Genomic DNA, 13382 nt, shown 5'->3' on the forward strand with positions numbered 1-13382 from the left:
TTCCCCTCTGCACACAGGCACTGCTCCCTGCAGCTGCAGAGAAGGTCTTGGAGGAAGGATCTCAGAAGAACAAGTCACTGCAGGGCCCTTTATTTTGGTTAAATACACAGAGGGTACAGCTCCTCATTTACACAGCCTCCAGGGCACAGAAAAGCTGCATAGACTGTGAGTTAGAAACTGGAGGAATAAAGACATGTGTTTGTGGAAAACACTCAGGTAAGTAAAGCAAAGTGAAATAGAAGGAATAAACCATACCCAAAATCACCATAAAAAGATCAGCAAAAGACAGGTTGGGTCTGTAATGAGATATGAGTACTATGCAGAAGACAACAGGAACTTTATTGCTTCTGAAAGTATCCAGTCATTAGTTTTGTCAGGGCATCCTTCATCTCATGGTTTCTCATGCTGTAGATGAGGGGGTTCATGGCTGGAGGCACCACTGAGTACAGAACTGCCACCACCAGGTCCAGGGATGGGGAGGAGATGGAGGGGGGCTTCAGGTAGGCAAAAAGGCCAGTGCTTACAAACAAGACCACCACAGCCAGGTGAGGGAGGCATGTGGAAAAGGCTTTGTGCCGTCCCTGCTCGGAGGGTATCCTCAGCACAGCCCTGAAGATCTGCCCATAGGACAGCACAATGAAAACAAAACATCCAAACACTAAACAGGCACTAACCACGAGTACCCCAACTTCCCTGAGGTAGGCATCTGAGCAGGAGAGCTTGAGGATCTGGGGGATTTCACAGAAGAACTGGTCCACAGCATTGCCTTGGCAGAGGGGTAGTGAAAATGTATTGGCAGTGTGCAGCACAGTGTTGAGAAACCCACTGCCCCAGGCAGCTGCTGCCATGTGGACACAAGCTCTGCTGCCCAGGAGGGTCCCGTAGTGCAGGGGTTTGCAGATGGCAACGTAGCGGTCATAGGCCATGACAGTGAGAAGAAAATACTCTGCTGAGATCAAAAAGAATAACAGAAAGACCTGGGCAGCACATCCTGGGTAGGAGATGGCCCTGGTGTCCCAGAGGGAGTTGGCCATGGATTTGGGGACAGTGGTGGAGATGGTGCCCAGGTCGAGGAGGGAGAGGTTGAGGAGGAAGAAGTACATGGGGGTGTGGAGGCGGTGGTCACAGGCTACCGCGGTGATGATGAGACCGTTGGCCAGGAGGGCAGCCAGGTAGATGCCCAGGAAGAGCCAGAAGTGCAAGAGCTGCAGCTCCCGAATGTTGGCAAATGCCAGGAGGAGGAACTCGGAGATGGAGCTGCTGTTGGACATCTGCTGTCTCTGGATGTGGAGCACTGAAGGAGGTAAGGGCAGTGACAAATTAGGGCATTATTCTCTGAGCAAAATCAAAGCCATTTCTCATAATACACGTTCACCGCATTTTTTCCATTTCAGCGAGATCTCTGTTCAGCTCTGTGGATGGAGCTCTAGTTGTTGCTGGCTGAGTGTGCCGTGAGGATCAGGACCTCTGCCTATTGGCTGCCAAGGAGTCAGCCCTGCTCTGTAGCAGTGGGTTTCTGGGAATGGTGTCAGTCAGGGGGTCAGTCCTGGTGTTTGAATTGGTCAGAGGAAACTGCTCCTAATGTAAAAGTCCTTGTCAGCATCTGCACTCCCAGGGATAAGAAAACACAATCAAAAGAGTGTTTAGGAGAGAGGGGGGAGGTTAGAGCTCTCCCCATCTCACCTAGTGATTCTCTTGGATTTCAGAAACCCTCATCATTTCTGCTCCACTCAGAGAAAACAAAGTGTGTCCTGCGAGGGAAGACGATTGCCTGTGGCTTAGTGCAGAGAGAGCGGAGATGGTCTGTCACTCTGTCGTGTCCCCACTACCCTGAGCTTGCACCTTTCTGAGATGGAGGGTAATCACACCCCCATGTTAACCTGAAAAGACTCCAGGCACTACTGAGAGCAGAGACACCCACTGTCCAACAGAAAGTGTTTCCCCCTTTCTCAAGGTCTCTGCACACCACCTCTTGCCAAGGACACACATGGCTCATTTCACAAACCCAACAGCATTTCCTCAGTCATAGTGTCTCTGTGCTTTTCCATGGGGCATTGAGAAACACCAAGATGCTATGGGACAGATCTGTACCCTGGAGGGCAGCTCTCATGAGACAAGGGGAGTCAAAAGAATCTCAGTAGACATAATAAGGGGGGATGAAGGATGATGTTTAGCGCTTCCATTGTTGAAATTAGCTGAGGCAAAGACAGTCTTTGATAAGAAGAGCTAGTCCCAAGGACCAGCCAATGAGGTAAAGACAGCTCCTGATAAGAAGCAGGAGCAGGCCCCAAGAGCCAGCTAAGACTGGTCTTGCGGCTTGGGTGAATACCAAGAAATCACTGAGCCTGCGCAAGAAAAAAGGTTACTAGCGGTGACGAAGAGGAGTCATCTATCTTCATCTCTGCGACCACCAGACGACCACCATAAAGAGGCACTGCGCAAGCGCAGTTGAGAGGAGACTATGGAAATGACCTCTCGGAGCTAATTTTAATATGGAGCGGGGATAGGTCATGCATATGTATAAGCGTATTGTGAATATGTAACACTTGACTGTATAAACTTGAGACAAACTGCCGAGTGCGGCGCGCACGACTTTGGTGGGACTACCCCCCGTGCGGCCCAGCGCTGAATAAACATACCTACTTTACAATCTCACTGATTGTGGAGTCTGTTTTCCGCACGTCAGTTTGGCGAGCCAGGCAGGAGACTCTCTGCTCAGCTGCGGGACCGACTGCGGAGCGGACGCCCCTCGGCGCGCCCCGAGCACTTTCCTCGGAGGAGCCTCCGCTGCCAGCCGCTCAACGCGGGAGCAGACAACAACCTCCTGAAGCCGCGGACTAAACGCTATGTTTACAAAGGTAGCCTGTAGAAATACGGGCCGGGGCAGCTGGTAAATCACGCAGAGACGTCTGGCGTGCAGTGTAGTCCCCGTATGGGAGGAGGGTACCCTGTATGGTAACAAGGGGGGATTTGCTGATCGATAGAGCGGCCGCTAGCGATCTTGGGGGTAGATCGAGCAAATCTGGGGTGACTGCTGTATCCCGGTATCGGGAGCCAGGACGGACCTGTCGATGACTGGTATATAAGAGGCAGGAGAAGGGCAGGCGCACCCCCTCGCAGTTGCGCTTGGTTTATGGGGTAAGAGGACCCCCTCGCAATTGCGCTTGGTTTACTTTTGCAGCTGCTGGAAGGTTGTCAACTGGAGCGATGATTGTATGATGTGAATGTTCGGAAATTTATGTTAAAGATTTTTTGTGGGTGTGTGGAAATATGTTGAAATTTATAGGTGTATGTATGTTTGTTAATGTGTGAATGTCTTTACGTATTAATAGGGGTGATCCCCTGTTTTGTATATGGGCTTGTAACTGGACTATATAGTAATTAGCATCCGGCTTGGGTTTTGATGAAGTGTAAATCTTGTGGGAGAAGGTGGTACTGTACATCTAGCAGACGGAAACCAGACTGCCTTGAGTGTTTTCCCCAAATTCCACACTTTTATGATGGGGAAAGAGTTCACTAAGAATCCGAAAAAGTGAGATTGGTGTGTAAAGGAAAATTTAATTCCAGAAATTTGGGACGTGTGGGAAGGAAACTGGGGGAAGACTATAAAGAAGTGTAAGGAACGATTTGCATGGAAGCTTATTAAAAGGAGAAGCCAAAATCCAACTTAAGAATTATTAGGAAGAGTATTAAAATGGGAAACAATCAAGGAGGAGTATTGAGGAAGAGTCCTCTGGGTTGTGTAATTGCCCACTGGAAAGATATTGTTGGGACCGGAGGTACGGAAAGTAAAAAGAACCTTATTAAATACTGCAATCAGTGGTGGCCGTTGTATAAGTTAGAAGGTGATGCTAAGTGGCCGCTTAATGGGTCAATAGATTATAATACTTTATTACAACTAATGCTGTTTTTAAGGAGAGAAGGAAAACGGGATGAGGTTTCATATGCAGACATGATTTCACCCTCCGAAATCATCCGGAGTGGCAAAGGGACTGTGGAATGGTACCCCCACAGGACCCCATGGTGCTTACACTTAGGCGAGAAAAAAACAAGGAGTTTAGAGGTAAACTGAGGCGTTGTTTGGCATGTAGTATTGGACAAAGATGTACAAAGACAAATAAAATCCATCAGGCACCAGAACAAGATCTAACTGATTTGTTTAAGCCTCCCCCTCGACCACAGGAACAGGATGCAGACTCGGATAGAACTCCAACCCCCCCGAGCAGCCCTGTATCTTCCCGTACTAGGAAGAAAACTACCTCAACAGCTTTACAAGCACCTCTCCGATAGGCGGTGGGGCCGGATGGTGGGACGATGTTAATCAAAGTACCCTTTTCTACTGCTGACCTAGGGGAATGGAAAAAGGTTGCAAAAGATTAGAGGAGAGATCCGATAGGTGTAACTAAGCATTTCCAATTTATTGTAAAACAGCATGACCCTGATTGGAAGGATATACAGCTATTATTGGAATATATGACTGAAACAGAGAAACAGCTGAATTTAAAAACAGCAGGGAACCTTGCTGAAGATCATTATAAGATTACAGGAGGGGACATTAAGGAATATTTCCCTCTCCAAGACCCAAAGTGGGATGTTAATAGATCTGCACATATGGAAAGATTGCATGGGTATCAGGAGTGGATTACAAAAGGAATGGAGAGGGCAATCCCCAACACTATAAATTGGTCAGCTTTATATGCAGTTAAGCAGACTCCTTCCGAGTCTCCATATGAATTCCTGGATTGATTGAGGGATGTAATGTGCCGCAGCACACCGCTGGATCCTGGGTCAGAGGTAGGAGTACAACAATTAGTCTCCCTGTTTTTGGGGCAATCTACAAGGGATATAAGGCACAAACTTCAGAAATTACGGCCTACAGAAAGTAGGAATTTAGAAATATTGTTGGATGAGGCATGGGGAGTATTTAGTAACAGAGAGGAAGGATATAGGCAAAGGCAAAGGAAATTAATGGCTGTTATCCAGGAAGAAAGAGGAAGAGGGCCTAGACGAGACTTGCCGCGACTGGGCAAGGATCAATGCGCTTTGTGTAAGAAATTCGGTCATTGGAAAAAGGAATGCCCAAGGAACAAGGAGGATCAGAGGGCTCAAACAGGAGGAACGGTAGCCCATGTGAAGGGAGATTGACGGGAACCTGGGGAATCTACGCTAGCGGATCCACTGGTTATAATTAAGCTAGGGAAAACACAACAAGAGGTAGAATTTTTGGTAGATACAGGAGCAACATACTCGGTTCTGAATCAAGTTTTGATGCCCCTGGGACATGATTATGTCATGGTGAAAGAAGCTGTCGTGGTTTAACCCCAGTCAGCAACTAAACACCACGCAGCCACTCACTCACTCCCCCCCACCCAGTGGGATGGGGGAGAAAATCGGGAAAAGAAGCAAAACCCGTGGGTTGAGATAAGAACGGTTTAATGGAACAGAAAAGAAGAAACTAATAATGATAATGATAACACTAATAAAATGACAACAGCAATAATGAAAGGATTGGAATGTACAAATGATGCGCAGTGCAATTGCTCACCACCCGCCGACCGACACCCAGCCAGTCCCCGACCGGCGAATCCCTGCCCCCCACTTCCCCGTTCCTGTACTGGATGGGACGTCACATGGTATGGAATACACTGTTGGCCAGTTTGGGTCAGGTGCCCTGGCTGTGTCCTGTGCCAACTTCTTGTGCCCCTCCAGCTTTCTCACTGGCTGGGCATGAGAAGCTGAAAAATCCTTGACATTAGTCTAAACACTACTGAGCAACAACTGAAAACATCAGTGTAATCAACATTCTTCGCTCTGAACTCAAAACATAGCACTGTACCAGCTACTAGGAAGACAGTTAACTCTATCCCAGCTGAAACCAGGACAGAAGCGACTGGCCAAAGTGAAAAAGCATATTTTTGTAAACCTTTAGAATATAAATTAGGAAAACAGTGGGGCATTCATGAATTTTTATATATGCCCAACTCCCCAAAGGCACTTTTGGGAAGGGACTTGTTGGAAAAATTGGGAGCAAAAATTGTATTCAAAAAGGGAGAAATTATTCTGGAGGTAAAGATCAGCAATATATTCAAATATTGAGCCTAACTTTAACCCGTTTCCCCCTAGAAGGAAGCATTAACGAGGACATCTTAAACCAAGTGTACCCGGGGGTATGGGCTACCGATGCACCTGGAAGAGCAAAAAGTGCTCCACCTGTTGAAGTTAGGATCAAGGAAGGCCAAAAGCTGGTAAGAATTAAACAATATCCCCTAAAGAAGGAAGACAGAGAAGGAATCCGGCCAGTGATAGAAAAATTTTTGCAGTTGGGATTATTAAAAGAGTGTGAGTCTGAATTCCGTACCCCTATATTACCTGTTCAGAAGCCCGATGGGTCATATCGGGTGGTCCAAGACTTACGGGCGGTGAATAAGATAACTGAAGATCTTTACCCGGTAGTGGCGAATCCATATACCCTGTTGACCGCATTAACACCTGAAATGACTTGGTTTACTGTTTTAGATTTGAAGGATGCTTTCTTTTGCCTCCCTCTCCATGAAGCCAGCCAAAAATTATTTGCATTTGAATGGGAAAACCCCAAGAGTGGTCGAAAGACCCAGCTCACTTGGACGGTGTTGCCACAAGGATTTAAGAATAGTCCTACCATTTTTGGCAATCAGCTTGCGAAAGACTTAGAATCCTGGGAAGCCCCGTCTGAGGAGGGGAAGCTGTTGCAGTATGTGGATGATATCCTGATCGCCACCAAAACAGAGGAAGATTGTATGACATGGACAGTGAGTCTGTTGAATTTCCTGGGACTCCAGGGGTACCGGGTATCCAAGAAAAAGGCACAGGTAATGCAACGCAAAGTGAATTATTTGGGCTATGAAATTAGTGCGGGACAGAGAACTTTGGGACAGGCCCGTAAAGAGGCAATATGCCAAACTCGGAGACCTCAGACAGTAAAAGAGTTACGGACTTTTCTTGGAATGACGGGGTGGTGCCGATTGTGGATCTATAATTATGGATTGCTTGTTTAACCACTGTATGCGTTGACAGCCACTGAGCAGAAACACCCTGAGTGGAACAAGGAGACCGAACGAGCCTTTGAGCTACCGAAAGAGGCTTTGATGTCGGCCCCGGCCTTAGGACTCCCAGATGTGAGTAAGCCGTTTCTTCTTTACTCCCACGAGAAGCAGGGTATTGCCCTGGGAATATTAGCACAAAACCTGGGTCCGTATCGACAGGCAGTTGCCTACCTTTCTAAGCAGTTAGACACGACTGCAAAAGGTTGGCCTGGATGCCTGCGGGCAGTTGCGGCTGTGATATTGAATATACAGGAAGCCCGAAAGTTTACTCTGGGCCAGAAAATGACTGATTTGGTGTCTCACACAGTATCAGCAGTACTGGAAGCGAAAGGTGGACATTGGCTCTCTCCGCAAAGATTCCTGAGATATCAAGCTATATTGGTAGAGCAGGATGATGTGGAGATTGTAGTCACTAACATTGTCAACCCAGCTTCTTTTCTCAGTGGGAACACAGGAGAACCGGTACATCATGACTGTTTGGAAACCATCGAAGCAACATACGCCAGTCGCCCAGACCTGAAAGACAGCCCCATGGAAAACGGGGAAACTTGGTTCACAGACGGAAGCAGTTATGTCCTAAATGGTAATCGACATGCGGGATACGCCGTCACCACCAGCCAAGAGGTAATAGAATCAGGGGCTTTGCCTATGAACACCTCCGCACAGAAGGCAGAAATAATTGCTCTAACCCGTGCCCTGGAATTGGCCCGGGGCAAAGTTGTGAACATTTATACAGACTCAAAATATGCCTTTGGAGTTGTACATGCACATGGAGCAATTTGGAAGGAGAGAGAACTATTGAGTTCTCAAGGGAAAAATATCAAACACGCAGAAGAAATTCTGAAGTTACTGGAAGCTGTCCAGCTCCCTAAGAAAGTAGCAATTATGCATCTTAAGGCACACCAGAAAGTGAGCTCAGATTTGGAAAGAGGGAATGAGCTGGTGGACAGAGAGGCAAAACAAGTGGCCAAAACAAAGGTAAAAACAGAAGGGGCCTTAATTCCTGATAGGCAGATTTCCCTAGAAGGTAAGCCAGAATACACCAAGGAAGATCAGAAGCTCATGACAGATTTAGAAGGGTCATATAATGAAGAGGGGTGGGCTCATACGCCACAAGGAAAGTTAATCGTTCCCTCTTGCTTATTATGGCATTTGATACGGGAGGAACATAGGAAAAGTCATTGGGGAACAGAGGCTCTGTATAATCATTTGATAAGAGAAATTGTGGCTAGAAATTTATACACCACGGTGAGACAGGTGACTCAACAGTGTGATCTTTGCCTCCAGACTAATCCTAAGAATACCCCCAAGGCAGAAATGGGCCAGATTGGAAAAGGGAACGGGCCTGGACAACAATGGCAAATTGATTTTACAGAACTTCCAAGAAAAGGGGGGTATCGATATTTATTGGTATTAACTGATACCTTTTCAGGTTGGCCAGAAGCATTCCCAACAAGAACGGCTAAAGCTCGGGAGGTAACTAAAATATTGGTGCAAGAGATAATACCATGTTTTGGGGTTCCAGCAACCATATCCTCTGACAGAGAACCACATTTTGTCTCAAAAATAGTACAACAAATTAGCCGCCATTTGGGTATAGATTGGCAGCTTCATACTCCATATCACCCCCAGTCGAGTGGTCAAGTAGAAAAAATGAACCACTTAATCAAACAGCAAATTGTGAAATGAGGACAAGAAGCAAATTTGACATGGCCTCAGTCTCTCCCTTTAGCCTTTCTGCGTATACGAACAAGACCAAGGGCGAAAGAAGGACTGAGCCCCTTTGAAATTCTGTATGGACAACCCTATGGGATACAGAGAGGGGTGTCTGTACAAGCGGGGGATGAAATTATGACTTCTTACATGGTAGCATTAGGTAAGCAACTTAATAAAATTAGGAAGCATGTGGTAGGGACTCGAGGGAGAGGTTTGGATGGGCCTGTACATAATATACAACCAGGAGATTATGTGCATATAAAGTCTCTTACAGAAAAAACTCTGGAGCCGCAGTGGGAAGGACCATTTCAAGTATTACTTACCTCCTTCACCGCGATTAGGATCAAGGAACGGAACGCTTGGATTCATCACACCAGAGTGAAAAGACACCCAAAACTCCATGGAAAGTCACCACAAAATCCGATGGACACTTAGTTTTTACGCGGTAATATGGGCAACTATGGGGACAAGGAGTGTAGCGTGGGATGGGAACGTGTTTGTTCAACTCCACGAGAGTATCGCAAAAATAGTGAATCAAACTGATTGCTGGATATGTTCACATTTTCCTAAGGGTCTCGGACAGGGCTACCCCGTAATTGCTACAGTTTTTTCTAACACCTCGGTGATAGCAGCAGCTTTTAATAACATGTCCCTCACAATGTACACTGAAATACCCTCTGAGAACCTTCAATGGCAAACAGATCTGAGCAAATTGTGGAATGAAACCCAAAGGGTTCCGTGTGTTCAAAGATGCCATCTGAAAAATACAACTAAGAATTCTGGAGGTAATAGCACGGACCCTAGATGTGGATCAGTCAAGGTGTTTGTTGGGAGTTACCCCAATTGTACTGAATATATTAAATATGGTAGCGCAAACATGTGGAACTTCAATCAAACCCGGGTTGCAAGAACCCGGGGGCATAATTCTACTAGACCCAGGGGATGGCCCACTCCAGTAGGACTAGGATGGTATTGGATTTGTGGACAGACAGGATATAAAGTGCTGCCTCTAGGCTGGACTGGCCAATGTGCCGTCGGAACCATAGTCCCTAATACCATTGTGGTTAAAAATTTGACTGACAATGATTCAAAAAAATTTTTACGGACTTATATGAAACCAGTAATAAGGCAAAAACGCACCAGCAATCCCCTAGTGGAAAGACCAGCTAGATTTCACAGTTTTGTACGATGGCTCATTCCATCATTGGGAGTTAGTGAGTTAGAGAAAGCTCTGCTAAATCTTTCTGCCACTATGGAAATTATTAATAATGCCACAATCGATGCTATAAAGACCCTCCAGGAAGAAACCACTTCCCTAGGAAAAATGGTGCTCCAGAATCGACTAGGTCTAGATATGCTCTTCGCTCAACAAGGGGGCCTGTGTACTGTAATTAATGAACGCTGCTGCACCTATGTTAACCAAAAAAGACGAATAGAAACAGATGTCTCTCAAATTTGGAAACAAACCCAGCTTTTACATTTAATGTCACAAGATGACACTTCATGGGAATTCACTGAGATATGGGAAAAATTAACCTCCTGGTTGCCAAATTTGGCATGGTTGAAGCAATTGTTTGTCACTATAATAATCATTATTCTCTCGTCTGTGGTCCTTTGCATAATGGTTCGGTGTGGCTTCTTGTGCTGTAAGAGTACAGGAGACTCTTACAGTGAATGGAAAAAGAATCAGTTACGACGAAAACTCGAGACCAACAAATACTTTGAGAGGATGCTAGATAGGGAAACAATGTATTAGAAGTACTAGGATTAGATATAGTAAAAGAATTTACTATTTTCTAGAAAAGGGGGGACTGAGACAAGGGGAGTCAAAAGAATCTCAGTAGACATAATAAGGGGGGATGAAGGATGATGTTTAGCGCTTCCATTGTTGAAATTAGCTGAGGCAAAGACAGTCTTTGATAAGAAGAGCTAGTCCCAAGGACCAGCCAATGAGGTAAAGACAGCTCCTGATAAGAAGCAGGAGCAGGCCCCAAGAGCCAGCTAAGACTGGTCTTGCAGATTGGGTGAATACCAAGAAATCACTGAGCCTGCGCAAGATAAAAGGTTACTAGCGGTGACGAAGAGGAGTCATCTCTCTTCATCTCTGCAACCACCAGACGACCACCATAAAGAGGCACTGCGCAAGCGCAGTTGAGAGGAGACTATGGAAATGACCTCTCGGAGCTAATTTTAATATGGAGCGGGGATAGGTCATGCATATGTATAGGCGTATTGTGAATATGTAACACTTGACTGTATAAACTTGAGACAAACTGCCGAGTCGGGCGCACACCACTTTGGTGGGACTACCCCCCGTGCGGCCCAGCGCTGTATAAACATACCTACTTTACAATCTCACTGATTGTGGAGTCTGTTTTCCGCACGTCAGGGATAGACGGCCTATCATAGAGGGTCAGATAGGGAGTTCGGGACTACCTCTGATCGCCCGTACAGATAGCAAGTGTACCCCGGAGTACCGGTGGGGGTACCGGTGCTACCCCGGAGTACCGGCAGGGGGTACCGATACTACCCTGGACTATCGGTGGGCGTACCGGTAGTAAACCGGATTAACGGCGCGGGTTATCGCTACCACCCCGGAGTACCGGGCGGGGAGTGGGGGTGGGGTACGGGTACTGGCCCGGAGTACCTGTGGACGTTACCGGTACTAGCCCGGAGTACCGGCGGGCGGTACCGGTACTAGACCGGATTTCCGGTGTAGGTAGAGATACTACACCGGATGATCAGGTATGGGATGCCAGGCCTACCCTGGAGCATCAGGTAAGGATACCAGGTCTACCCCGCCCGTGCCGCCTAGTGAGGCCAAGTCTACGCCGCCGGCGCCGGCTTGGGAAGCCAGGTCTACCCCGCTGGAGAAGGCTTGAGACCCCAGGTCTACCCCGCCGGCGCCGGCTAGCGCGGCAATGTCTACACTGCCGACGTCGGCTAAGGAGGCCAGGTCTATCCCGCCGGCGCCGTCTTGGGAGGCCAGGTCTACCCCGCTGGTGCCGGCTTGGGAGGCCAGGTCTACCCTGCCGGCGCGGGCTAGGGAGTCCAAGTCTACCCCTCCGGCGGCAGCTAGGGAGGCCAGGTCTACGCCACCCGGCGCCGGCAAGGAGGCCAGGTCTTCCATGCCGGCGCCATCTTGAGAGGCCAGGTCTAGCCCGCCAGCGCCGGCTGGGAGGACAGTTCTACCCACCGGCGCCAGCTAGCGAGGCAATGTCTACGCCGCCAACGCCGACTAGGTAGGCCAGGTATACCCCGCTGGCGCTGGCTTGGGAGGCCAGGTCTACCCCGCCGGAGCCGGCACAGAGGCCAGGTCTACCCTGCCGGAGCCAGCTAGGGAGGCCAGGTCTACCCCACTGGTGCCGGCTAGGGAGGCCAGGTCTTCCTTGCCGGCGCCGGCTACGGAGGCCAAGTCTACCCCACCGGTGCCGGCTAGGGAGGCCAGGTCTACCCCGCCGGCGCCGGCTAGGGAGGCCAGTTTTACCCCGCCGGTGCCTGCTAGGGAGGCAAGGTCTAACCTGTCGGCGCCGGTTAGGGAGACCAAGTCTTCCCCGCTGGCGCAGGCTTGGGATCCCAGGTCTACCCCGCCGGCGCCGGCTAGCGAGGCAATGTCTACACTGCCGACGTCGGCTAAGGAGGCCAGGTCTATCCCACCGGCGCTGGCAGGGAGGTTATGTCTACAACCCTGTCGCTGGCTATGGAGGCCAGGTCTACCCCGCCGGCGCCGCCTAGAGATGGGAGTTCTACCACCCTGCCGCCGGCTTGGGAAGCCAGGTTTACCCCTCCGGCGCCGGCAGGTACGCCAGGTCTGCCCCGCCGGCACCGGATACGGAGGCCAGGTCTACCTTGCTGGCGCCGGCTAGGGAAGCCAGGTCTATCCCTCTGGCGCCGGCTTGGGAAGCCAGGTCTACCTTGCTGGCGCCGGCTAGGGAAGCCAGGTCTATCCCTCTGGCGCCGGCTTGGGAAGCCAGGTATACCCCGCTGGCGCTGGCTTGGGAGGCCAGGTATACCCCGCTGGCGCCCGCTTGGGAGGCCAGGTCTACCATGCTGGCGCAGCTAGGGAGGCCAGGTCTGCGCCGCCGGCGCCGGCTAGGGAGCCCATGTCTATCCCGCCGGAGCCGGCTAGGAAGACAATGTGTACCCCGCCGGTGCCGGCTATGGAGGCCAGGTCTATCCCGTCGACGCCGGCTAGGGAGGCCAGGTGTACCCCGCCGGTGCCAGAAGGGAGGCCACGTCTTCCCCGCCGGCGCCGGCTAAGGAGGCCAAGTCTACCCCGCTGGCGCAGGCTAGGGAGGCCAGGTCTATCCCGCCGGCGCCGGCAGGTAGGCCAGGACTTCCCCACCGGCACCGGCCTTAGAGGCCAGGTCTAAAACGCTGGCGCGGCTAGGGAGGCCAGGTCTACGCCGCCGACGCCGGCTAGGGAGGCCAGGTCTACCCCGCCGGCGCCGGCTTGAGAAGCCAGGTCTACCACGCTGGCGCGGCTAGGGAGGCCAGGTCTAACCCGCCGGCGCCGGTTAGGGAGATCAAGTCTTCCCCGCTGGCGAAGGCTTGTGATCCCAGGTCTACCCCGCCAGCGCCGGC

General features: G+C 49.8%; 1 protein-coding gene across 1 annotated transcript; it reads right to left on the reverse strand.

The window, feature by feature from the left end:
* Positions 1–338: 338 nt before the first annotated feature.
* Positions 339–1271, reverse strand: LOC128138340 (olfactory receptor 14A16-like). The gene has a single exon (XM_052779636.1). The coding sequence runs from the start codon at positions 1269–1271 to the stop codon at positions 339–341; it is 933 nt and encodes a 310-aa protein (XP_052635596.1).
* Between the last annotated feature and the right edge of the window lie 12111 nt (positions 1272–13382).

This window comes from Harpia harpyja, unplaced genomic scaffold (assembly GCF_026419915.1).
Source record: "Harpia harpyja isolate bHarHar1 unplaced genomic scaffold, bHarHar1 primary haplotype scaffold_39, whole genome shotgun sequence".
NCBI lineage: Eukaryota > Metazoa > Chordata > Aves > Accipitriformes > Accipitridae > Harpia > Harpia harpyja.

Bases quoted from the DNA above. Each gene is read 5' to 3' on its own strand.
- LOC128138340 (XM_052779636.1), bottom strand. From the start codon at position 1,271: ATGTCCAACAGCAGCTCCATCTCCGAGTTCCTCCTCCTGGCATTTGCC.